Below are 27,245 nucleotides of genomic sequence, written 5' to 3'. Positions count from 1 at the left end.
CAATAGAAAAATTGGCAAAGGACATGAACAGGCAGTGCAGAGTAGGGCAAACCTAAGTGGCCAATAAATACAGAAAAGGACTACCAAACTCAAATAGCAATCTGAGAAATACAAATTTAAAAACATCAAAGACATTATCTCAAATCCATCATACTGCCAACAGTACAATAACATCAAGCATGGGCAAGAATACAGGGCAACAGGAACTCTTACATATTGTTAGTGGGAGACTAAACTGATATGATACATGCACCTTATTGAACAATTTTGTAATACCTAGGTTACAACTGAAAATGTGAATACCTCACATTCCAACAGTTCTACTTCTAGTGATATGTCCTAGAGAAGCCTTCACACATTTTGCAAAAATGTTTATTTCAGTGCTATTTGTGCTATTTCTAATAGTGAAAGGTGAGAAAAATCTACTTCAGTAAGGAAAAGGCTGTATCTGTAATGTTTTATTTCCTTAAAAAGACAAAACCAAATCTGACATAAATAAAACAAAATGTTAACATCTGTTTTCTTTAGTGGTGGAGACTTGGTTATATACTATTTGTTATACTTACCTATCTTAAATGCTACACAATTTTAAATTTTTAAATTAAGTGTGAAACATAAAGTACATAACAAGCAACTAACCTTAACATTTACAGTAGGCTAAAAATTAAGTATCTTTATCCAAGTGACTTCAATTCACAAAAACATTAGTAATAACGCTGTTTACAAAAAATTCTTTGCAACCTATCATCTAGTAAGTCAAAGCTTTTATTGCTTCTGTCCTGGAAATTATCCTATAAATCACTTAACCCTGTAACGTTGACTCAAAATCAGAGAGTGAAAGGCAACAGAATCGACTCTTTCCTAGATCTACTGTGATCTCATTAGCTATTAACATTTAATGTCATTAACTTTATGTACATCTAACATCAACAGAAAAATATACATCAAAACATCTAGGACTCTGAGGAATATAAAGGGAGACTCATGTAATCCTGAAGCTCATCCTACCTCTCTGCCCAAGACCACCACCCTCCCCCCACCTTAGCTCTGTGGACTCAAGAATCTCTATCTTACATGCTATCAGAAGTTAGCAATCACAGGCAAAATTTATAAAGTAATGCTAAACACTGTTCCAAGGACTTTGCATTTATTAACTCACTTCAACCTCATAAATACTCTGTGAGGTGAGCATTCTTATTCCTGTTTTTCAGATAAGCAAACTGAGGCATACAGAGGGTAAGTAATTTGCCTAAAGTTAACGAGCTAGTAAGTGGTGAAGCCAAGATTCAAATTCAGGCAGTTTGGCTCCAGAGCATACACTCTTAATCAAGAATCTTTGCTGCCAATTGGACAGTCAATTAGAAAAGGGTTATCAGTAAAACTTAACCTGAAAGTTACAAATAAGCATTTTAAAAATGAGATTGAAAAAAAAAAGGATAGAACCAGTGTCTCCAAAGCATTTTTTAAAATTTCTTGCCAAATATTAAAAAAAAAAAAAACAATTGTGATATTCTATTTCTTGCTTTGTAAATCAATTCCATTTTGCATTGCTCATGCCTTTAAGAGGAAGGTTCCTTTTTAATATAACAACAATCAGTGCACTCTTTCCTTTAACTTCTTTATTAAGCTGGTTGCAAAAAAGATATACATTCTCATATTGACAATTCTTGTCATGAACAAAAGCAACAAAAATAAGGCAATAGTAAGATGTGCTTCACATATAAATAATTATGTGGTAGTAGGAAATCTGGCCCTGTACAGCAAAAATATTAGGTAGCAAAATGTGAATAAGCCCTATATTCAGAAGATACCCAAATGTGTGAGCAAAGACAGCACACCCATAATAGAGCCCACTTAGGTTCCTTGTTTATTATGCATAATTCCTTAATTATCCATTTGTGAAATAAGAATAACATTAAGAAACATGAGATCCAAATGGCATTCGTTTTCACAATATCAATACTAAACTCAAAATAGCAACTTCATTGAATATAAATGTTAAATGTTTCAAAAGTAAAAGGCAACCTTAATTTTTTGTAACCCTATGAATAGAGTCTGCAAAAAAAGGTAGATTATTTTACTGTACTTACAAAGAGACGAGGCCTCAGCCTGCACTGAAGGAGTATGAGCAACAAAGGACAGCAAACAAATTATCATTAGGAGTAATGCCCATACATATCAAAATATCTCCGTGAACCATGTTCTACTTATATAGCCAATCTATTAAATAACCAGCATAATGGAAGCTTACACCTCAGGCGAGAGAATTACTAAATTAACTATACATCTATTAGAAATTTCTAAACCCCACTCCCAAAACAATTTTAGAACACCTGTCAAGTACTGTAGGTCACTTAGAAAAACAGAAATAAAACATACATGCAGCCTTTGTATTAAAAATTTTTCATAACATATAAACAAATGTTCAGATATAAACCATGAACTAAATGTTTTTTCTAAGTATGATTTATGTAATCAAGACTTTCTTAAACAAAGACAGGTCTTAGGAATATGATCTGTACAAACTTACAGTAGTGTATATTCCAAGAGATTTTCTTCCTATTATGATATAACAATATAACTCTTTTCTGAGTGAAGATATATGTTAAGGCTTAAGGTGTAAACACTTTGGAAGGCAAACAACTTAGTGAAGAAATTACTGTTCATTTAAAAATGTGTATCATCTCATAATAGGCCCCAGAATTTTCAAATTCACGTGTGAGAATACATTTACATCTTAAATTTCTAGGAAAGGCACAAGCTTTATGTAAAAAAGCAGCAAAATTTTAAACCCACCAATTTTTTGAAAAAGCCATTACTTTTATTAGAAACAAAAAATGCTTCTCAAGATGTTGGCAACAGGTCATAGTATAGACATCTATTTCAAACAGTGTACTTCTCCCTTCAATTATATTCCAGTTGGAGGAGGAATACCTCCTTGGCTATGGGAAGTAGAAGTATTTGAGGGACTGTGTAAGCTGGTCTCCTTGTACACAAACCATGCATTTCCTCCCCAAAGTATCATATTCAGAAAGCCAAAGATCTAAGAAAGAGAAAAATAAACATGAAAATCTAGTATAAAATTAAAATTTCATAACTATCTTTGTTTTCCTGAAAATATTTAATATCTACAGGCCGTATACCATTATTTCATTTAAAGTTTGAACTACACATAAAGTGGAATTAAAAAAGGAAGACTTCGCATTTCAATGCCAGATTTGGATACATAATGACTTATTCCCAATGAAATCTCTAAATTTGTAACATATAAAATCATGACTAAAAGATATCTTATTTTTGCATGCTCATTATTACAAGATGGGATTAAATTTGAGAAAAGTAACTAAAACCTTCCTTTTATTACTTTATATTTAGACTTCAGTGCTTCCAGGTGAAGAGGAACAACAGGAATCCATGGTTCCTTCTTTGGGAGGGGTTTTACTTTTCTCCCATCTGAATGGTTATAAACATCCTTTGTGCATCTTTTCCTATTTCCCTACTTTATCCCCCTACTACCATCTCCCTTACTTCCACAGCTGCAGCCAGAAGAGAAAAGGAGTCACAGAAGAACTTTACTTCACATCTTGCATTAGTCAACCTAAAAGAAATTAGCCTTCCTAGGTATAAATCTGACAAGACGAAAGTCTCAGAGATAAACAAACTGAAGATACCCTATTTTCAGTTTTTTATAAATACAAGAATAATAGTCACTCATGAGGTAAGAGTGAGGTAAAAAGCTTGAGCACTATCATATTACTGAAGGCCAACTGCTTTCTATCTTTTTGTATATTTGGATATAAAAACAACATTTCTGAAACTGTCCATCTCAGATCACTGTCAATATATATGCAAAAAAAAAAAAAAAAAAAGACTTTTAGATTACAAAGTTATAAAACAAAAGTTTGGTCAAATTGCTTTATAAGGCAGGACTGACTTTATCCACTGGAAAAATATTTTCCTGAAAAGACATGAGACCTTCCTAAAAATAATACCCTTGTTATATTAATAATATATCTATATTTGGATAAAATAACAGACAAAATAATATTTAAATTTAAATAGACCAAAATTTTAGGATTTTTTACGGAACTCTAAAAGTATTTTTTTCATACACCCAGAGCAAATCAGATTAGAGAAGGGGCTTACTTTAAAGTCAGATCTGGTTCAAACCTTGGCTTTGCCAACTTACTAGTTGCGTCACCTTGGGTGAATTAATATACGAGCTACATTTTTTCCCAGGTGTAAAATGAAGACAGTAATACCACTTTCCACATTCCTCTCAGAATTGTTGGATAACTTAAATAAGATATGAGTGTAATGACCTTAGCACACAGTCTTAGTAAATGTTAGTGACTATTATTAGTGCCTTTTGGGTCAAAGTCTTGCCTAATCAATGTTAATGAAAAGAAAGACTCAACCATGATCTTGTTCAAACCTGTTTACAAGTAATAATTTTCTTTACAAACTTTTTTTTGTTGTTATAAAGGTAAAGACTATATGATAACTAGGATTCTGATAAGGCTGGTAAAAATAAAATACATTCATCCAGAGATTTATTAAAAACTACTGTTTTCTTAAATCACTAATAAGGTTTTTCTAGTAAGTGAAATAACATATTTTATAAACACTGTATACTTACCACAGACACATTTAGGGATCCCATACTAGTCACAGAGCCAAAATGACATATCACGTCTAGTTGTTTACAAGGCAGAAGTTCCTGGACAATATTGCGACCGGTAGCTGTTTTAATATCTGTAAGAGCTTTAGCCCAGGCCGAAGTGCTCACCAACCACAAAAAAGTGGCAACAAGAGTAACAACAAAGTCCTAAAGCAAAAATAAGTATGAATTAATAATGAACAGTTAATTTAAAGATACTAAATTTCAAATCCATGATGAAGGAATTGAGATCACAATGAACCCTATGGCACTGAGAAATGGCCTTCATGACATACTTCATAAAAAAGGCCACAGTCAACACAGCAAACATTGCTGTTTACTATTGCCAGCCCAGTGCCTGAGATACAACAGTAAACAAGACTTAGTTATCTCCTGAGGAGTCAGATTTTCACATGGAGAAATCAAAGTTTTACACAGCCCTCACCACAACTTATCTAAGCCTCTCCCTCTCAGGATCATATACTGGATCCCGTTATCACTAATAACTGTATACCTCCATCATCTCTGTTTTAATCACCCCCTCTCCAATATCACCTCTCTCTTTCTAGCTTACTCCCTCTGGCACCCCAACCTCAAAAATCCTTTGACCTCACTGAGACCTACAATCTGATCTTCATTTCCCTCTTTAATTTATACTCTGAGGTCTTTCATTATAATCTCTTACATATACTCTCAATTCCCTTACCCTTCACCTGCTTCCTCATACTGTTCTGGAAAACCTCTAACTTTAGTTAAATCTACCTCTAATAATGAAATGGTGAAAAGCACACATCCTGGATGACTTGTCTCTTTTTAAATTCATGACCACAAAATTTTAAGAATAAGCATTATATTAAGAAAGGGACAACAAAAAAAATCTCTCAAGACACCCTGTCACTACCAGTTTTCTAAGAAAGTCTTTGCCACTTATTACATTCCAAGAATAGGACCGAAGTTTTTAATATTTTGGATAATCTTTTACTGAACTAATAAGATAAAGAAAGAAAAAAATTTATTTTCCTTAATCTATTCTGCTGGGGAACTAGAATTCTGTCAACTAGTACAGACTACAAAGATCTAAGTAACATTTTTTTAAAGTATGCATTTGGATAGTGTAAAGAGTAAGTTCCACCTCATGTGGTCTTCCTTTAAATTAACAACCAAAGTGGGAACAATATAAAATTTGTATCTTTTAATGTTATGTATTCTAAGCATTCAGATATGCTCAAGACTATGAGTTCTTACATATCTGCAGCAAAAATCTCTCCAAGCTCAGAAATGGGTTTTGGAGCTTATCACAGAATTGTTTTGTTTTTTAAATAAATCTGGTTAGTTTTAAATTACTTCTGCCAACGAACTTTTAGTCATTTATGTCGGATAAATACCAGTGGTCATGTATGAGATATAGAAACTGTGATATATATAGCTTGTCCACTGGGTCAAGATGGCACTGAATAAATGCCTTGTAATTAGAGAACCAAAACAATGACTAATTTTACAAGCATGGTGGTACAATGTATTTGCATTTTGCATTTGAGCTCCCCACTGCTACTGGCCCTCTTAAAAAATGTATATCAAAGAGAAAAGAATAGAGACCTTATAGCTTAAATATTTTGCACTGTGGGAGTACTCCCCTTCTTGCTGCTGTACTCTGCTGTACTTTGTGCTGCAGGTAAACATTTTCTAAGCACTTGCTAGAAATACAATGCCTTTTGAAGAACTGATAATTAGTATGAGGTTATCACATGTTAAACAAGTTCTCTCTGGGCTAAAGTTCATAGTTTTCACCAACAGATGTCAAATCCTCTTAATTTTTAGGTTTCTTCCTTCCAAATTCCTAATTAAAAATACACTGTTTTTTTCTGATTATGCTCTTTATGTCCATGTCGTTGATGGCTTAAGGCATGACATTCTTATATTTCAAAAGCAGGTACTTTTCTGAAAATGATGCACGAAGTAATCTTAGGGTGAGGGGAAGTGGGAGAAATGTGGGCCTCTGAAGACAGTCTGTGTGACTCAGGACTCTAGTTAGTTCTGGAGTTATGCAATGCACAACCTGCCTGTGACAGCCCTAGTACTACCAATAAGTTAGGATATGATTCATAACAGATCTTATGATTTGGGATACCCTATCTTTGTTTAGTTTCATTTTATGGTATTTCTGATCCTCCACATGGCTAGAACCCTTAAGCTCCTCCTACTTACCACAAAAAAGTGCTACATTTACTTAAAAACTAAAGTTGATTTTAAAATGTCACAGTTGAAATTCTCCTAGAAATACATTAGCAGAGAATTGAGAACATTGATAAAAGAGCATACCCTCATTAACAAATAGTACTTAGAAAAAAAAATCCATGTCATATTTGGCTATAGTTAAAAATTTAGGTATCACCCAAAAACATTTTTTTTACATTTATACAGTTAAATTAAAAGTAGAATCCAAAATTTAATTTAGAGGCTGGACTTTTACAAATAAGAACTATCCACCATACATTAAACCAACAAAAAAACAACTTACGGAACTAATTCTGGATTATTACTCTATATGACCACTAATTGATCACTCTGAGGTGGAAAATTACTTTTGACTTTCTGAATGATACAACTAGATCAGTTTTATAGTTTTATTAGACAGAAAAACCCTCTACAAAAATAGACCTGAATGCTGCTTTAAAAAGTATCATATTTTTAGGGCTTCCCTGATGGCACAGGGGTTAAGAATCCACCTGCCAATGCAGGGGACACACGTTTGGGCACTGGTTCGGGAAGATCCCACAAGCCGCAGAGCAACGAAGCCCGTGCGCCACAACTACTGAGCCTGTGCTCTAGAGCCCATGCGTCACAACTACTGAGCCTGCATGCCACGACTACTGAAGCCCGCGCGCCTAGAGCCCATGCTCCGCAACAAGAGAAGCCACCGCAATGAGAAGCCCGCGCACCGCAACAAAGAGTAGCCCCCGCTCGCCACAACTAGAAAAAGCCCACGTGCAGCAAGAAAGACCCAAGGCAGTCAAAATAAATAAATAAATAAATAAATAAATAAATAAATAAATTTATTTTTTAAAAAGTGTCATATTTTTAAAGCTTACTAAACAAAATACAAGAAATAAAAGGCTCATTGCTAGATTTAACTTAAATTTGTTGGGATAATGACAAACTGGCAAGAAATGTCTTCATTTGGAATTTAAACTATAAAGAATTTTAACAAAATATAATAACTATATGATCACCATAGTTTTTTTTAAATAAGGCTTGTAAAGTTCACAGAAGTTATAGATTACTGATACATAATTTCTGTTGATTAGGCACTGCAAATTAAAAACGTTGATGTCGGGGCTTACCTGGTGGCGCAGTGGTTGAGAATCCGCCTGCCAATGTAGGGGACACGGGTTTCAGCCCTGGTCCAGGAAGATCCCACATGCCGCAGAGCAACTAAGCCCGTGCGCCACAACTACTGAAGCCCGCGCACCTAAAGCCCGTGCTCCACAACAAGAGAAGCCACCGCAATGAGAAGCCCGCGCACCGCAACGAAGAGTAGCCCCCGCTCGCAACTAGAGAAAGCCCGCGCACAGCAACAAAGACCCAATGCAGCCAAAAATAAATAAAATAAAATAAATTAAAAGAAAAAAAAGGTGATGTCTATCTTTTTGAAAGGCACCTAACAACCAAGAAATATTTTATGAAAACGTCAGGTTTGAGAATTTCTTCTCAGATATATGAAATGGAATAAATATGAAGGGTAAAATATTGTTTTATTCCTTACTTACCATCTGCATTCTTATGATCCAGGCAGCAAAAATTAAAAATAAGTAAATAAATAAAACCTGTTATTTAATAATTTGGCCTACCCTTTAAAGTAACTTCACAAATAATAAGCAGATGTCAGTGGTCAGTGTTTTCTCAGGATATAAATGACCAGTATCACGAAAACACCTCTGTTGTCCCTTCAAGTCAGTAACACTAATACTGACTTTGTAGTTATTCTTTGGTAGTGGAGGTCCAGTTTAAAACCACAGCTTATCTCTGGATTTGCCACCAATAATCCAGGGCAATTTTACTAACTAAGTCTCAGAGATTATTTTTATATCTAGCTCAGTAGACCCTGAAGCCAAAAAAGGTATCAGGACTTCAAATCCAAATCCTTTGTTGCCATGTTAAAGATTCAAAATTAGCTCATAAATGCCACTAATGTCAAATTCTATAATTCTTATAGAATTACCTGGGTCAGATTGTAAATTAAAGAATTTAAGAATACAGACCAGGAGTCAGCAAACTTTTCCTGAAAAGGGCCAGACAGTAAGTATTTGTGATCTCTGTCACAATGACTTAACTCTGACACTACACCATGAAAGCAGTCATAGACTATCTGTAAATTATTTGGGTATAGCTCTGTTCCAAAAAACCTTTACTTGAAAAAAAACCCAAAAACAATGAGTCAGATTTAACTTGTGTCCCATAGTTTGTGGATTTCTGATATAGACTATTAAGTTGAATTAAGGCATAAAGGGGGTCTCTTTGAGAAAAGAGAAAAAAGATAAGAAATAGGATCACAGTTACGGGACTACTAGCATGGTCAGCAATTCTTCGAATCAAAGGCATTAATTTCTACTTAATTTCTCTGCTACTTGCAACCTAATATGCTCTATCACATATTTGAGTTCTTTCCAGGTTAAAACAGAGTTAGAAACAAACAAACAAACCTCTGTACTCTAGAGAGTACAGAGAAAGTGCTGCAAACAGGCTACAAGAATTGGGTTAAACATGACAAGGAGAGCAAGCTCAACCTCTTGGCAAACACAGGTCAAAACACAATGAAACTGGTTTATGCCAAGAACTTTTTTTTCCAGTGTAAGAAAATCCATATTTAAATTCAAATATAATGTATACTTATATCTTATATAAATTTTTTTTTTTATAAAAAGAAAGTGATTACTTACAACCATGGGAAGTTTTCGACTATCACGATACAGGTTCATGTAACCAACATAGAGCAGAAGAGCAGCAATGCAGTACAGGAAGACAAAGACTGCAAAAGTAACATAGAATTGTGCAGAAGAAGAGTAATCTCCAATAAGGACATAACTTTTCCAATCTACACCACACACATTTACACCTTGAGGTGGCTGAAATGATACTTCATTCAACCTATTAAAAAAAAAAAGTCTCAAATAAATTTATGAATTACTTGGACTCTTCCAACAGAGACAGAAATACATCTTCTGTATTTCTAATACAGAAGTATTAGGCAGAATATTGAAATAACATTTCAAAAAAATACTCCCCAAATATATTAAAACATTTTCCTTTTAAAAAAATGAAAAATTCAAATATTTAAGTAAATTAAAATTTTCATAAGAAATGTACATAAATCATAAGTTATACCTCATAACTGGTTTATGATAGACTGAATATAGACTGAATTAAACACTTTCACACCCAGATACTATCTTCCTGTAATAAAAACTTAGCAGATTAAGAGCACTGTTACAAAATGGTTTACAATTTGAGACATGATATTCCATTCTAGGAGGGAGAGTCTGTGGGACTAGCACCAGGAGAATCAGTTGTAATGATTCACATTTTAACTCTGCATTAATTAGCTGCTAACTCCACAAAGTCTTTAATTTTCCCTATCCATAAATCACAAAAGCACTTATCACCAAAGAGGCTGTAACCGTTCCTTGTACTGGAATTTTATAAGAGAAGGATTGAGAGATGGAGAGGAAATGACTGATTACCAAGCACTTGCTATCTGACATATCTTTAATGTAAGATTTTATTTAATCATCAAAGCAACCTTAGAAGATTTAAATTTATTGAACAGAAAAATTGAGTCCTGGAGAGGTCAAGTAAGTAGTTATTAGTAAGTGGAAGAAGATTCACACCCTGACTTAAACACAGGACACACCCAATAAACCTTTTAATGAATACTGAGGTCAAACAGAACTTACAAACAAAATAGTCATAAAATAAATATTCAGAAAATAAAGTTTTATGCTAGTGAAAGAAACACAAGGAGCTCTTCACTTTATATAAATACATGTCTTAAAGCTATATAACGCACATTATTATTTAGTAATTGCAAATACATGAGAAATTTGGATTTTTCTTAAGTTGTGTTTGCTTCCACAACATGGCCTCTCAAACTAAGGTGACAGAGCAGGCTTGTTTTGTTTTGAAATTTCCAATCCACTGTGGGATGATAGAATAAAAGTGTCAAGGCAACATCATATGAAAGTTTCTAAATGCTTACTGTCATTTTCTGTATTTATTTCATCACAGTCCAGGAGAATAGTCTGCAGACAGGTACTGGTCCCACGCACCACACTTTCAATAGCAATGATCACTACTTACAAATGAGCATGCAATTAAAAAATTTCTACCCCCCCCAAGATCAGTAAGTTGTTGGAAATTTTAATGAGTCAAAGAGTTGTTAAGCCATAAAAACAAACAAATAACTCACCTGAATGGATAACCAAAAGTAGCTGTAATCGTTTTATTGTCAGAAGGTTTAGTTTGACAAGTCACTTGAATTTCTGTTTTGCCCTTAAAACCTCCACAGGTGGTAAAAGCAAAGACAGAAGCAATCTACACAAAGTGAGACCAAAAAAGAAAAAGAAGCATTACTGTACCCAAACATAGGTCATTAAAATTTTAAATATAGTGATTATTAAAACTTGGCTCGCTAACATTCTTAGAATTCTTATTTACAAATTAAGATTGTGAAAATTATTTAAAAATTTATTTGCAACTCTCAACAAATGTGATTTTATTTTCCCCTGAGTATAATATAGAAACTGGTATAACAGCCCATATAACAATACATTTTAACACACCATTGTAAAGCAATTATACTCCAATAAAGAAGTTAAAAAAAAAAATACATTTGCTCAAATTACAGTGTACCCACTAAATATTAGTAGGAAATTCAGAGGAAGTCTTATTTATTAGTATCAAAATCAAAAGGGGGTAAATTGGAGGTATTTTATTTGGAACCTAAGGGTAACTAAAAAGCCAAGAGACTACAAGCAAAGAAGAGATCTTATTTCATGAGCTTATAAGGCCTCACTTGCAGGTATTTCGAGGTCTCAAAAAGTAGTTGCAAATTTGTTTTCCTGATCATAAATATGCTTAAAGAAATGTAACGGTGTTTTCTCAAATGCTAACCAAACAGGAAAAAAACTGAAAGTATCCTAAATATTGACAGGGAATCAAATATACTGTAATTCATTTCCACAAGGGAACATTATGCAGTCATTAAAATGTTGGGAAATATCTAATGATAAAGAAAATGGTTCAATACATATAAAGTTTGTTTAAGCAATGCGTTGTGCATGAGTCTACATCTATGCATACACACACAACAAAAACTAAAAAGTCTATGCATCAAAATTTTAAGTGGTCACCTCTGAACAGAAGACAAAAGATAATTCCTTTTTCTATTTGTATCTTACGAATTTTCTACAAAACAAAACAAACAAAAAACCCAGATACAGTGTAGTGACCAAGAGCTCAATCCTCCAGCAAATGCTGATGGCTCTATTTATAAAATATATTTGGAATTTGATCACTTTTTACCACCACCATCACAACATCCTGATCAAAACCACTATTATCTCTTGCCTGAATTATATGGTAACAGCCTTCGAAACTGATGCTCCTACTTCTGTCCCTGCCCCTGCTTCAGTCTATTGTCAACACATCAGCCAGCGTCATCTTTTAAAAATATAAGGCAGAAAACTTTATTGTCTGCTCAAAACTCTCCAATGGCTTCTGAGTTCTCTCCAAATAAAATCAATGTTCATATAATGGTCTAGAAGATCCTTTCCTCCTTTAACATTTCTCATCTCACATTGCTACTTTTTCCCTTGCCAAATCTCTTTACACAAATGGTCTCCCTGCTATTCCTTAAAGACATGGGATAAACTCCTTCAGAACCTTTGCACTGAACTATTCCCTCTGCCTGGAATACATGGCTAACTTCCTACTTCACAGCTCCCTGTTCCAATGTGACCTTATCAGAGAGGCCAGGCCTTCCCCTAACCTCACTACGTTAAATAACAGCGCCCCTCCCACCCCACACTATCTATTCTCTTTATTTGTACTGCTCTGTTTTTCCTCCATTGTAATTACCAGTGCCTGACAGTACTTCATTATTTGTTTGCCCACTTTTCTCTAGGATGTAAACTCAAAGAGGGCAGGAACTTTGTTTTGCTCAAGGTCACAGACATCCAGCAAATAGATAAAATTCAGTACAGGTCTGGTATCAAAGCCTATACTGTTGAACACTGACATAATGCCTCCCATGGATTAATCCAGGACCTTGAATCAGGCCATAATCAGGATCATAACCATCCACGAAATTTTTTTTCCATGAAGAAGAGATATATGAAAAGGAATCTGGTTATAGATATGAAGAGTTTGGTATAATGTCCGCACATAGTTTGGAATCTTCCGTTAAAAGAGTTAAAAAATAAAGAAAGAAGAATAGATACCCTCTTAGCATAAATGTGCATGAATACACAGAGTGAAAACAGAAGGCCAGGAAATGAGTCTTGGGTATATAGCCACGTTTAGAATTAGAAAAAAGAAACAGGATACACAAATTGAATCAATGGAATAAAGAGGCCAGAAATAGATTTGTGTGTATAGACAAATTATATCTAATAGAGCTGGCATTGCAGGGCACTAAGGAAAAGAGAATGGTGGTTTTAAAGATGTGACCACAAACTCCTTGATACTCCTCCCCTCAAGAGGTGGAGATTAATTTTCCCCCCCTCAAATGTGGATAGGACACAGTGACTTGCTTCTAGTGAACAGAATATGGTAGAAGGACTGGGATGTCCTTTCTGAGGTAAGGTAATAGAGACTACAGCTTCTGTCTTCATTTCTCACTCCCTTGAATCACCTGCTCTGGGGGAAGCCAGCTGCCATGTTGGGAGGATACTCAGGCAACTTACAGACTCGTGTGGTAAGGAACCGAGGACTACCATCAACCATGTGAGGGACCTTGAAAGTATACTGTCTGAGGCTTGCCAACAGTCATATTAGTGAACTAGAGGGGGGCCTGAGATGACTGCAACCCAAGCCAACCTCCTGGGAGACCCTGAGCTGCAACAACTCAGCTAAGCCACTCCCAGATTCCTGACCCACAGAAACTGTGAGATAATAAACTGTCTATAGTTTTAAGTGCTAAGCTTGGGGTAATTTGTTATTTGAAATAGATAACTAACACAAGGAAGGACGGTCCAGGTGGGCTAAAGTCTTAAATGTAAAAAGTGAGTCTAAAAATTATGAAGACAATATAAAAGAAAACCTGTGATCACAGAGAAGGGAAGAATTTCTTAAGAAAAAAAAAAGCTAACCATACAGATTATTAAATTCAACTACAGAAAAAGAGGGTTTTTTTAAAAATCAAAAGTCAGCTTCTGAATGTAAAACAAGCTATAAACTAGGAGAAAGTATTTGCAATAATGTCACAAACGATTAGTATCTATGTATACAGACCTAAGAGAGACTCTTGCTCATGCATACTACATGATGTGCACAAGAATGTTCACAGTAACATTGTTTATAATATCAAAATATGGGGAGGGGAAGCAACAGGAAAGTAGATAAAATATATTGATATACAGTACTTACAATGGGAAGTTACATAACAATGAAAATGTACAAACTACAGCTACCTACTTCAACAAGGATGAATTGTAGAAACCTAACGCTGAGTGGGGAAAAAAAAAAGTTGCCTAAGACTACACGGGGGTATTCCCTGGTGGCGCAGTGGTTAAGAATCCGCCTGCCAATGCAGGCGACACGGGTTCGAGCCCTGGTCCGGGGAGATTCCACATGCCGTGGAGCAACTAAGTCCGTGCGCCACAACTACTGAGCCTGCACTCTAGAGCTCACGAGCCACAACTACTGAGCCCGCGAGCCACAACTACTGAAGCCCGCGTGCCTAGAGCCCGAGCTCCACAACAAGAGAAGCCACGCAATGAGAAGCCTGTGCACCGCAACGAAAGAGTAGCCCCTCCTCGCTGCAACTAGAGAAAGCCCGCGTGCAGCAACGAAGATCCAATGCAGCCAAAAATAAATAAATTTATATTAAAAAAAAAAAAAGGTTACACAGGGTATAATGCCATTCTTTTAAAAGCTCTGTTCACTTATCTACATCACTCCTGCCACTGTCTTTGTTCAGGCCCTCACCATTTTTCCCTGGGACTAACCCAGCAGACTCCTCCTTTCACTTTTAAACTCATTCCCAAAACCATTCATCTTTTACTGTGGGCTTTAGAGCTGCAGTGTCCAGTAAGGTGCCATAAGCCACATGTGGCTACTGAGCACTTTAAAAATGGCTAGTCTGAAATGAGATGGCTGTAAGTGTAAAATATACCATGGTTTATGAAGATTTAGTATGAAAAAAAGAATGTAAAATATCTCATCAATAATTGTTTATACTACTTGTTGAAACAATAATATTTTGGATATATTGGGTTAAGTAAAATGTATTATTAATATTAATTTCGCCTGTTTCTTTTCACTCTTTTAGTGTGGCCAGTAAGATGCTTAAAGTTACTGTATGGCTGCCATCTGTAGTTTGCACTGTGTTTCTATCGGACAGAGCTGTTTAGAGTGATGTCACACTGATATGAAATAAAAATCTGGTCATGTCACCCCCATTTGAAGAGATTTCCTCAATGGCTTTCCAGATCTAAATTTAAGGGAAAAAAAAATTTTTTTTAGGCCCAAACTTCTTAATTTGACATAAGAGGCAGAGCTCAGGTAGCCTCAACTTTATCCTTCTAGATTTATAAGCTATACTCCCTGCCAGGTCCTGTACAACTCTGTCACACTGCACTATATACTGTACTTACTGTTCCTGAAACACACCAAGGATTTATGTCTTGGATATGTGTGTTTATCCTGCCAGGATTCCCCACCTCTGCCCCCACCCTGGTTCTCCAACAAGCTCATCCTTTAAGGCCCTGCCCAGTTCCTTGTGGTGGTACTATTCTGTCTCCTGGGCTGAATAGATAGACTTGAGTTCACTACTTCTATTATAGGCATTTTTCTTGTGTATCTTGCCTTATTAAAAAAACAAAACAAAAACCCAAAAGCAAAAATGATAAAAACTAGTTTCCCATTTAATACAAAAATTAGTATATAAATGGCATACTGTACCACAGCTTATTGCTTTTAAGACTACTGCCTTTATCTCTCCCTTGGCAGACTGTCATGTCTTTGCATTTGCTTTTATTCAGGATTTTCAGTGCCTACCTAGCAGGCCTGACATACACCAAGTGCTCACTAAATAACTGCTTAATTAAAGGAAAAAAAAATCAATTTCCAAAAATGTACAAATAAAACCATATTTCAAGTCTTACATACTCATTATTTCAAGCTTGTCTTTTTGTTATGAGGATAAATAAATGTCATGTTTGCCATTTTGGTCTTTATCTTATGGGAAAAAAGGGATAAGGTACACACTTTTTACTAAATGAAGTACAAACAATCTGAGGGTAAACTATCCAACCATCTCACCTCTCCCTATATTGCACTAGTACTGATTTCGATGAGAAGTTATATAGTGGCAGCCCATGGGTGAAACCTGGCCGGAAGATAGATTTGTGGTTTTCCCAGTGTTCATGAAAAATGTGAATTTGTTGTCAATATTTTTGTATCAGCATGCTGCACATAAAAATTTGGATTTCCTGTGTGGGTGTGGATAAAGATATGCCAGTATCAGACCTATATCCCCATAAGGCAACAATCACATGGAAATGAGTGACAGATGACGCCTAAGACAGGGTATGTGCTTTCCAGATTGCTGTCACTCTCTATTGTCTCTACAACCCTCAGGATGCGTGTTAGTTACCAGTAATCAATGAACTTCTACTATTCTTTTTTCTCCCAAACACTTGTTTCACTCATTTACTTTATGAGGGGTTCCTATCAGCACTTCAGTTCGTACTTCTAGTCTAAAATGAGGCGTTCTAGTATGCTGATTTATATTTCCTTGCCACTTACGAAACTAATTCCCCCTTCTCTCTCTATCCCATAAAGAATGACTGAAACTGCTGATATGAAATTCCACCTGTAGAGTAACTAGTAAGAATCCAGGGACAGGATGACAGCAAGCTTCTATTCAGGTCAAAAGGTTCCATATTCATTATGACAGCCTCAAGTTCTACTTATCTCTCTGCCCAATGGACCCACATTAGTGACACGACAGATGCCTCACTAATTTAGATACCTAGAATATCTATACTCTATATCTAATATCTGGTCCTCTAGAATACTACTCTCTAAAATAGACTGGAGTACTCATCTAACTGGTGTACAAGAAGAAAATATGTCTATTTATATCTACTTTTAGACTTAAACAAGGAAATAAAGCTTTATTAAAATTAATATACTGCTGAAACCCATGCTGGGTCTGTATGTCAGAGAGTCAGATGTCGGGGCAGTATGTTGGGTATTCTGAAGGTAAGGAAGTCCCGTAACAGGGAAGGACAGACAGTGATACCTTCACTTATTCTTCCACTTTTAGAGTTCATGTAATAATGTGAGTGTGCCTGGCTAAGTGTCTTTATGGAATAAATTATCTACTTTTAACCAAACTAACCTTCACAAAATGGACTGGTGGCTTAAAAATGTCTTCACAGAAACTACTGAGTGATAATACAAAACCTCATGTCCAAAAGAGAAAACAGAAGCATTAATACTCTATATGAGCTGCATTCATGAGCCACATTACAAGGTAAAAACAGATTCTACTTAATCAGATCAGAAGTTGGCAAAAAAAGAAAAAGAAAAAGAAAAAGAAAGAAAAAGAAAAGAAAAAGAAATTATTAGACAAATATCTGAAATAAGGATTTTTTAAAATTTGAAATATGAATGAAATTTACCCTGAGTGTATATAATATGCCTTAAGATAATGACATAGTAAAACATGCATCTAAGTTATAGATGCATACTAGGGCTTTGTGTATAGAATCTTACAGTGACAGAGTCAGCCAGAGTCCCAGTCCTACTTCCTATTCCCAGACCCTGCTCAGCTCACAGGGTTCTACTGGGGAACACTGGTACTCATCTAATTTATGGGTATCTTTCACATGTTTCTAGTTGCAGGGTCCTCACTGCTATTTAATTTCATGATTAATCTGTTCAGGAAAATGATATAATTGAAATCTTCAGAAATATTAATAGATCGAAAGGTATATTGTATATGAGGGTTTATGTGCCAAATTAAATGCATGCTGTCTTACTAAATCAAATGATCATTCAGTACTTAAATGAACTATCATAGCATGTTTGCCTTTACAATCAGTCAGATTAGAATGCCTTGAGCCAAGGTATTGATTTTTCTAAATCAAAGTCTGAAGCATTTACCAAAGATATTCATTTTAAAAACATTTTGTCATTGATGTTAATATTTCAGTTTATTCCCACTGTGCACTAAGCAGTGAAGTCAGTTTCAAAGTTCTTCAATTTCACTCTTCTATTATTTCCCTCTGCTTGGAAAGTACAATCATAGAAAGTTCTAAATAGCCTTCTAGTACAGTTCCAAACCCTTAAGAATTTGGATCATGAGAAGTAAACTTGAGTTCCTGCTGAAATAAATAGCTAGAAGATTTTTTGCTAGCTCAATTATTACTGTTGAAAACAACTTTATGTCACCTTTATTCTTAAACAATTGTTAACCTGAGTATGGAACAAGAAATCTCTGAGGAACCTAAATATACTTATTTTAAAATCGTTTCAGACAGTTCTATTATTTTTATGTCTTTTGGAGCGAATCAATATTCCGATTGTTGATCTGGATGGCTGTCTTGAAGTGAGTCTGTCACTTCACGGAAAACTGATAGTATTTGTTGCCACTGATATAATTTGAGCTTTTAAGCAAACATTAGTTTTCTTCATGTATTTTAGGATATTTGACGTAAGCTCAACTTGAGAGTATGTTATTTCCCCCTTTCCCATCCTGGTCTAGTGGTTTTATAAGTCATCTCCCTGCCCAGTAGTTTTTTGGTCATTTCTACCAGGCCTTCTTAATCCCCTACTCCAGCGGTCCCCAACCTTTTTGGCACCAGGGACCGGTTTCGTGGCAGACAATTTTTCCCCGGAACGGGGGTGGGGTGTGTGTGTGTGGGGGATGATGGTTCAGGCGGCAATGCAAGCCACGGGGAGTGGAAGATGAAGCTTCGCTCGCCCACCCACCGCTCACCTCCGGCTGGGGTTGGGGACCCCTGCCCTACTCCACAAATACCTTATCTTATGATGGGACCGCAAACTACCAACATAGGAGAATATTCCAGTTAACACAAATCCAGACCTTAAGCAGGTAGGTTGATTCAGGTCTTTTGTTAGGGGGCTATTTCTCTCTCTCTCCACTTCTTTAAGTACTCCACTCCATGGAAATTATAAAGCCAAACAATAGGTTGAAGCTTTTTCTCAGATTTATTTCCCAGATCCAGGAACAGTCCTTCTCCCACCCATATTTCCATTCCATTGCTGGTCCCCAATGATGTTTATCCTGTATTAGAAAAGCAATTCTCAATGTGTGGTCTGTGGACCCCAAGGAATACCCAAGACTCTTTCAAGGAGTCCATGAGGTCAAAAATATTTTTACAATATTATTACAACATTATTTGCTTTTTACACTACGTTGACATTTGCGCTGATTTGCACAAAAGCATTGGTGGGTAAAACTGCTGGGCTTTAGTAAGATCAGCAAAAGCATCAAACTATTATTTCACTGCCATGCATTTGCAGTTAAAGAAAAAAAGCCAGTTTTACTTAAGAATGTCTTTGATGAAGCAGAAAAATTGTTACTTTTATTAAATCCTGACACTTGAGTCTTCTTAATTTTCTGCGTGATGAAGTAGGATGTGCAAATACTTTTATTACTGAAAAGACAACCTACAGACTGGGAGAAAATATTTGCAAACGATGCAACCGACAAGGGCTTAATTTCCAAAATATACAAACAGCTCATACAACAAAACAACAAACAACCCAATCAAAAAATGGGCCGAAGACCTAAATAGACACTTCTCCAAAGAAGACATACAGATGGCTGATAGGCACATGACAAGACGCTCACGCTAATTATCAGGGAACCTCAAATCAAAAGGACAATGACGTATCACCTCACACCAGTCAGAACAGCAGTCATCAAAAAGTCTACAAATAATAAATGCTGGGGAGGGCGTGGAGAAAAGGGAACCCTCCTACATTGTTGTGGGAATGTAGACTGGTGCAGCCACTATGGAAAACAGTATGGAGGTTCCTTCAAAAACTAAAAATAGAGTTGCCATATGATCTAGCAAATCCACTCCTGGGCATATATCGGAGAAAACTAATTTGAAAAGATACGTGTACCCGAATGTTCATAGCAGCACCATTTACAATAGCCAAGACATGGAATCAACCTGAATGTCCATCAACAGATGAATGGATAAAGAAGATGTGGTATATAAATACAACGGAATACTACTCAGCCATAAAAAAGAATGAAATAATGCAATCTGCAGCAACATGGATGGATCTAGAGATGATCATATTAAATGAAGTCCGAAAGAGAAAGATAAATATCATAAGATATCACTTATATGTGGAATCTGAAATATGATACAAATGAACTTATTCACAAAACAAAAAAAAAGACTCACAGACATATAAAACAAACTTATGGTTACCAAAGGGGAAAATAGGGGGGTGGGGTATAGGAGTTTGGGATTAGCAGATACACACTTTTATATATAAAATAGATAAACAACAAGGTCCTACTGTATAGCACAGGGAACTATAATATCCTGTAATAAACCATAATGGAAAAGAATATGAAAAAGTATACATATATATGTATGTATAACTGAATCACTTTGCTGTACACCAGAAACTAACACAACATTGTAAATCATCCATACTTCAAAGCAAACAAACGAACAAAAAACCCCACTTTTATGGCATACTTAAATACAATGGTTGTCTGCAGGGAAAGCATTTAAACAACTGAGTTGTTTGCTGAACTAGTCACTTTTTTCGTTAAATACTATGTTTACTTGAAAAAATAAGTAATAAACAAAATATAGGTATTCGGACTTGCATATTTGTCAGATCTTTTTCTTGAAAAAGATGAGCCTTTCACTTCAAGGAAAACCAGCAGCATTTGTTGCCATTAATGTAATCAAACTTTCAAGTGATTAATTATTGTTATTTAAAAAAAATATTTTTAAAATGTCTCAGCTTAAATTTCTAACATGGTAAGTATCAATCGATACAACCCCATAAACAAAAGCTCTTTGAGGCACTCAATATTTAGGAGTATAAAGGGGTTCTCAGACCAAAGTGTTTGAGAACCACTGTATTAAAGCATTTTCCCTTTAATGTTTTATCAGAGATTGCTATTTGTATGTGTGAAGTGAGTGTGTATGTGTATATATGTACATTCTAAAACCACTGACAACATATATATATATATAGTCTATGAAAAAAACATCTAGTATATCCCATGAGAGGGTTCAAGGCAAACACTAAGAGGATTCCAGGTAGAAGAAACAGACAGCAAAGGCATAGTGGTAAGTCAGTAAGTCTATTACAAGTTTTACATGTATATAGAGTCCTAGTAGGCACAAAATGCCATTTGAAATCCTTTTTTCCCTTTCTACAATAGGGGAGAAAAGTGAACACAAATGGCAAGGTTAAGAGAAAGGTAAGTTTCTTAAAAGGTAGTCTGTGCCATAGACTGATAGCCTAAAAATTTAAGTATTAAGCAAATGGATGAAACAAACATCATTCTGAGTATGCCTCATCCCCTATACTCCGTAATATCATTTGTATTTTCTAGGCTGCTCCTCTGTGCTATATTATAACCACAAAATTAGAATAAAACATGGTCCCTGTTTGTAAAAATCCTATAATCTACTTGGGATGACTAAACTTTTAGAGTATTTTAGATAAACTAGTACATATTTCTGAAAGCTTGCTTTTTAAACAAATTGATATATGTAATGCTCAAACAGTTATGGGTTTTCTTCTCATCGTTTTTCATACTAATTTTCCTGGATAATAATTTACCCCAAAGTAATATTTTTAAATGTTCTTTTGAATTTGCTCATTAATTATAAGTATAAAATCAGAAAAAAAATTCAAACTTGATAAATGAATCAAGAAAACCCTACTTGTTTTTAACTCCTCCTAAGATCCTGTTATAAACATGCATGTAACAAGAAAAAAATTACTTCAGGTACCTTATGTTTTTCTTTCTTAAGCCTGAAATTTTGGGTAATCTTTTCATTAATTCATTAAAAGACCAATCAGAAACACAAAGGTAAGTTACTGAAAAGACTAAGAACAGACTGTTTGAGTCCAGGATGTAGTAGTCACAACCATGGGATCTGAGTACATTACTTAATTTCTCTAAGCCTCAGTAACATGGAGATGACAACGGTAACATGCAATATAGAGATAACAACCCTCATAGGTTGTCAGAAAATTAAATGAGAAAATACAGGTAAAGCCCTAGAACATATACTGAACTCAATAAATATCTCCTGTTAACACTGAGAGTAAACTTGGCCAGTACAAAAATATTCATAATTCTAAAATTCAACCTAATTAGTCTATAATTCCTTTATATACTCCCAAACAGTATCCCTTCCACAATTTTGTGTGTGTAGAATTAGGAAAGCATATTACTTAGATTTATTTAGAGCTAAACATTTGACCAGTGTTCACCCTAAGTAGCAAGAAAGTCCAAAACACAGTGTTCAATATTAAAAGGAGATAAAATCATTTTAATGAAAAACTTTAATCTAAATACTAGTGATAACTGACTACAAAGTAAGATCCAAATTAAAATTTACTAGAAAAATATTAAATAATTGAAAAAGCTGCTTTGATAACATTAACCCTTGCCTTTTACTTCCATGTTCAACCCCTACAGATGGGGCATCTAATCTCACCTAAATTTTATCTTGTTACCTTGACAGGCTGCTAAAAGCAGGAAAACACGCAAACAAATGAAAAGTCTACAATATACCATTTCTAAAGTTTAACATATGTAAACGAGACCTTAGGGATCTTGAAGGACCGGAAGATATGTTAGTCATAAAGGCTCAAATTGTATCCACTGTCTGGATCTAGTCTTCCTAGAAACACAGCATTTCAGTTCTGAAGAACCTACTAAGAACTGTTCAAATACATTCTCATCATTCACATATTTATAACTCAGTCATTCCAACAGCCCTGTGAAGTATTGCTATTCCCATATAAGTACAACAAAAATTCAACCTTTACTGAGTACTTACTACACAAACAGAGCTAAGGCAATGTCACTGCCAGGCACTGTAACTAAGGGCCAGAAGTAGATTAAAGTAGATTTATATATATATATATATATATATAAAAGCATGGTGGCTACAGTTTAGAAGCAAAATAGAAATGCTTCTGCTTTGGTGACTGTATTTTTATTCTGTCAATAAATATTTATTGGGTACTTGCCTTCATGTCTATGAGGCCTTCATATTTGTGACCCCTTGAAAGTTACATATTATCAGGTTATATCTTAGTCTAACATCTTCTAGAAAATTGCTAAAGGTAAGCTGATTTAGGGAATTATTCTTGTAGTTATATGGATAGTAAGCAGCCTTTATCTAGATTTTAAATTTGTTTGTAAACGTATTTATTGACTATTTTTAGAGGTAACACATACATCTCAATCAACACCTTATGAAACTTGAACAATTCATTCAAAACACATTTAAAAATTCCTACTATGGGCCTTTCTCCTCTAGAACCTTGTCTTATGCCTCTCTGCCTCTGTTTTAAACCTTCTATTCACAAGTCTCTTCTCTACAGCGCACACACACATTCAATCATTCCCATCTTTAAAACAGGTTACCACCCAATCTCTCCCATCTTCACAGTCAAACAGTGGTCTACTCTCACTGTCTTCTCTTTCACCATACATCCATTCAGCCTACTACCATCTGGTTTCTGATTTTACCGAAACTGCTCTTACTAAAGCCTCTTGATTACCAAAATCAAGGGATGCATTTTAGTAATTATTTTTCTTAACCTATTGCACCTAATATTGCTGAGTACTCTTTTCTTGAAATATCTCTAATAGTGATGCTACAATGTTATTTCTCTCCATCTTCCTAACAATACCTTTTTTCCTTTGCTGCCAAATACCTGCTGAATCTCCAGCCCATACTTGTCTTTTAAACTCTAGATCCATGTACCTAACTGCCTACAGGATACCTCCACTTATATGCTCTAAAGAGACCACAAACTCAATCATTCAAAACCTTACTGACCTTCCACCAAAAATCTGCTGCTTCTCCTTAGTGATCTGTCTTAGATAGATGTGCCACTACTAATCCGAGTCAGAAATATGGCAGTCATCTTACAGCCCTCCCTTTTCTTCACCCTACAAATATATTCTAATTTCTAAACCTCTCTTTTCTAGTCCCACTGCAATTAGTTTTAGGCCTTCATTATGTTTCAAACAACAGATTTCCCTTTCTTCAATTATGGCCTTTTCTCTCCAATTCATCCCGCACACTGCTGACAAAATAAAAATTTCTAAAAGGCAAATCTAATTATATTATTCACGTGTTTATTTACTCTTGAATGAGTGAATCCACCCTACATGGTAGGAATTCTGGGCTTAGATGGAAGCTGTACGATGAACCACCCAAAATTCTGTACCTGCACATATGCATTTTCTTAAGGAAAGGGCCCAGATTATCAAAGGTTAACCCAAAGGATTAAGAACCACTGGCCCATAGGATAAACCTCCAAACTATTCTGCAAGCCCTTTGAAACCTTTCAGAATCATCTCAAACCACACCCTCCCTCCCGGTATACGTTCCAGTCAACCCCAATTACTTTTAAATTCGCAAATAGGGTTATGCTGCTTCAACTTCTCACACCACCGAGCGTTAAGATTCTCTTTGCCTGGAAAGCCACTCCCCAACCATTCCCCAAGTGAACAAGTACTCATCCTTCAAGTGTTCTTCCATCTATGAAATTCTCTCTAGCACCTCCAAGCAATCGATTTCTCCTTCCTTTCACTTACTACACTTTGCCTATACCTTTATTATAGTATTGGCCATATGGCATATTCATATTTGTTTTCATGTCTTTCTTATTAGGTCATGAGGAAAAGACCATGTTTTATTCACATGGTCTAGTGCTAGTGCTTAGCTCAGCACCTGTATATAATATAATATTTGTTGAATAAATATTCTCTACACCATGAACGAATACTCTTTTCATACGATTCTCTTGTGTAATAGTAAGTTGTTCAAACTGAAAGTAGTGTTTCCTTAAGCTTAAAAAGGACATTTTTCAAAATATGTCAGACCTATGATCACTAATAAACTTATCACTGTTTTAAAATATTAAGGAAAATATTAAGAAAAAAATTAAGTCTACATTTTAAAAAATTGACGAATAATAATATAAGCATAAATATAAACAACTGCCTCTTCATTTATTTAAGTGATATTTTAAGTTAATTATAAATTTAATTATAATCCTCAATGATATTAAACTACTAGGTATAATAAGACTTTTTCTTAAACCTGATATTTGATTAGCTCAGTTAAATGTGTTTTTCCCCCTGCAATTTAACATTTTTATATACTCAAATAAGAATCTTCTTTATATTTAATCTGGATTTAGTCTTAACAGAACCCTAAATATATACGTTTAGGTGTCTTTAAAGTAAACATTTGTGTGAAATTAGCACTATTTCAGCTTTCAGAAAACACCAAGTAAAACTTTGGGGGAAAAGTAGGAACCCTTGGGTGCGGGAAGGAAATCAGATTGAGCACCCATTAGAGAATCTGAGTTTCTGTGTTACTTTAAAAAACATCCTCGGCAGGTTATTTAAAACAGAAAATCCTAAGTTCTTACTCTTCACCACTTTATCACTAACATACAGGGTTGAAGAGTTAACGGATGTAAATGCTGCTGGCTAAACAAGCAACTTGCCTGCACGCTGGACAGATGCCAGCTGCCTATAAATACGGGCCTGAAAACCACCACTGGAATATGTCCTAGGCCACGAACTCCGAAGGCACTGTGCAGTGCCTGGTGTATTCACCAACTCCTCCAAAGTGACTGATCATCACCAAGGTCGAAGTAATAAATCTGCTTTGATGCTAATGACTGAGAGTGTTCCCAGGGAAGGACTAAGAGCTGACTGCAGGATGTTGCTGGGAAATACCTAAAACAAACTGGATGGCGATTCCTAACTTGTGTTTCAGTCGACCGGACTAACAACGCATTTTGCTTAGACCTTCTCCCCTACTCCGCCTACCCCCGCCCGCTTCCCTGACCCACAGTTTATTTTTATCCATTTTTAACTTGGGGCCAATCTTAAAAGCAAATTAAGACCCGAGAACTCGTCAGATCACTTGGGGAAGGCACACCAGCTTTCGACGGAGCGCGGCCTCCAGTCCGCACGGGGCAGAAATGCACGGGCTCTACCGGAGGCGCAGAGGCAGCGCCGGCCGGGGTGCTACTCCGGCCCGCCAGGTTTCGGTTAGACCGCAAGAGGAAGTTTTCTCTTCCCTTGCGGGAAGCAGTGAAGCCAAAGAGAAATTTGAACCACCACTCCCCGAGGGACACCCAGAGGTGAGCTTCGGTGTGGGAGGGCGGCTCCGCGTGGGACGGAGGCAGCCGAGGGACTCGTGATTTGACGCCGACCGCGGCGTCCCCGCCCCGCGCGGGCCCAGGCCGCGTCCTCCCGTCCCCTCCTCGCGCTTCCAGTCCCGTCCGGTCCCGTCTCGGGGACGACGGCGGCTTCGCTCCCCCGCGCGGAGCGAGCCGCGCCCCGGCTCCCAGAGCCCCCAGCCTCCCCGCCGAGGGCGCCGGCCGGGCCGGAACCGGAGCGGGAGCGGCGGCACGACTCCCCGCCCGGGGGGCGCGGGCTGCACTCACCCACTCGAGGACCTTGATGAAGCCGAGCGGCTCCTTGAGCGGGTTGAGGTTGAGCTGGAAGGAGGACATCCTCTGAGGGAAGGAGGGAAAGAGAGTCAGGACGGCGGGGCGGAGGAGAAGGAGGACCAACAAGACAGAGCTGCCCGGCCGCGAGAAAGGGCAAGCGGGGCGGGCTCCGGGAGGCGGGCCTGGGAGGCCGCGGGGCGGGGCGGGGCGGCGGCGGTTGAGCCGCACGCCGAGGCGCTGGGGCGGAGACAGAGAGGGGCGGCCGCGAGAGGCAAGGGCGGGCAGAAGCAGGGAAGGGGAGGTGTCTCCCCGGGCCGCACCTGGCCCAGCCGGCTGATACGCTGGCGAACTAAGTAGATGTTGGACGCCATGCTGCGTGCGCCGCGCCCCCTTCCCTCAAGTCCAGTGTGCGGCGCTCGGGTTCCTGTCGCGCATGCGCGCGCCCAGTCCCAAACATGCGTAGCGGGGGTCGCTGCCCAGCGCGAACCCCAAGGTTTCAGTTAGGTCTCCGCACGCCTCTCCGGGCGACAGCTGTCTTCCCCTGGCTTCCCTTCACAGTTCCCAACTTTTAGCTGGATTTATAAAATATTAACACAGATGAAGCCGCGATTCAAGGCTGGTG

At 36.8% G+C, this 27,245-nt stretch overlaps 1 protein-coding gene across 1 annotated transcript; it reads right to left on the bottom strand.

Moving 5' to 3' along the window:
• Window positions 1–2,799: 2,799 nt before the first annotated feature.
• Window positions 2,800–26,822, bottom strand: SYPL1 (synaptophysin like 1). The gene is made up of 5 exons (XM_068550393.1): window positions 26,618–26,822; window positions 11,124–11,248; window positions 9,598–9,805; window positions 4,640–4,828; window positions 2,800–3,043 (listed from the first exon to the last, which is right to left on the bottom strand). The coding sequence occupies exons 1-5, from the start codon at window positions 26,684–26,686 to the stop codon at window positions 2,909–2,911; spliced, it is 726 nt and encodes a 241-aa protein (XP_068406494.1). The 5' UTR covers window positions 26,687–26,822; the 3' UTR covers window positions 2,800–2,908.
• Between the last annotated feature and the right edge of the window lie 423 nt (window positions 26,823–27,245).

The sequence above is a fragment of the Eschrichtius robustus genome, chromosome 8 (genome assembly GCF_028021215.1).
Source record: "Eschrichtius robustus isolate mEscRob2 chromosome 8, mEscRob2.pri, whole genome shotgun sequence".
Taxonomy (NCBI): Eukaryota; Metazoa; Chordata; class Mammalia; order Artiodactyla; family Eschrichtiidae; genus Eschrichtius; species Eschrichtius robustus.
The sequence above is the reverse complement of the archived record's forward strand: the minus strand, read 5'-3'. Positions and strand labels throughout refer to the sequence as shown.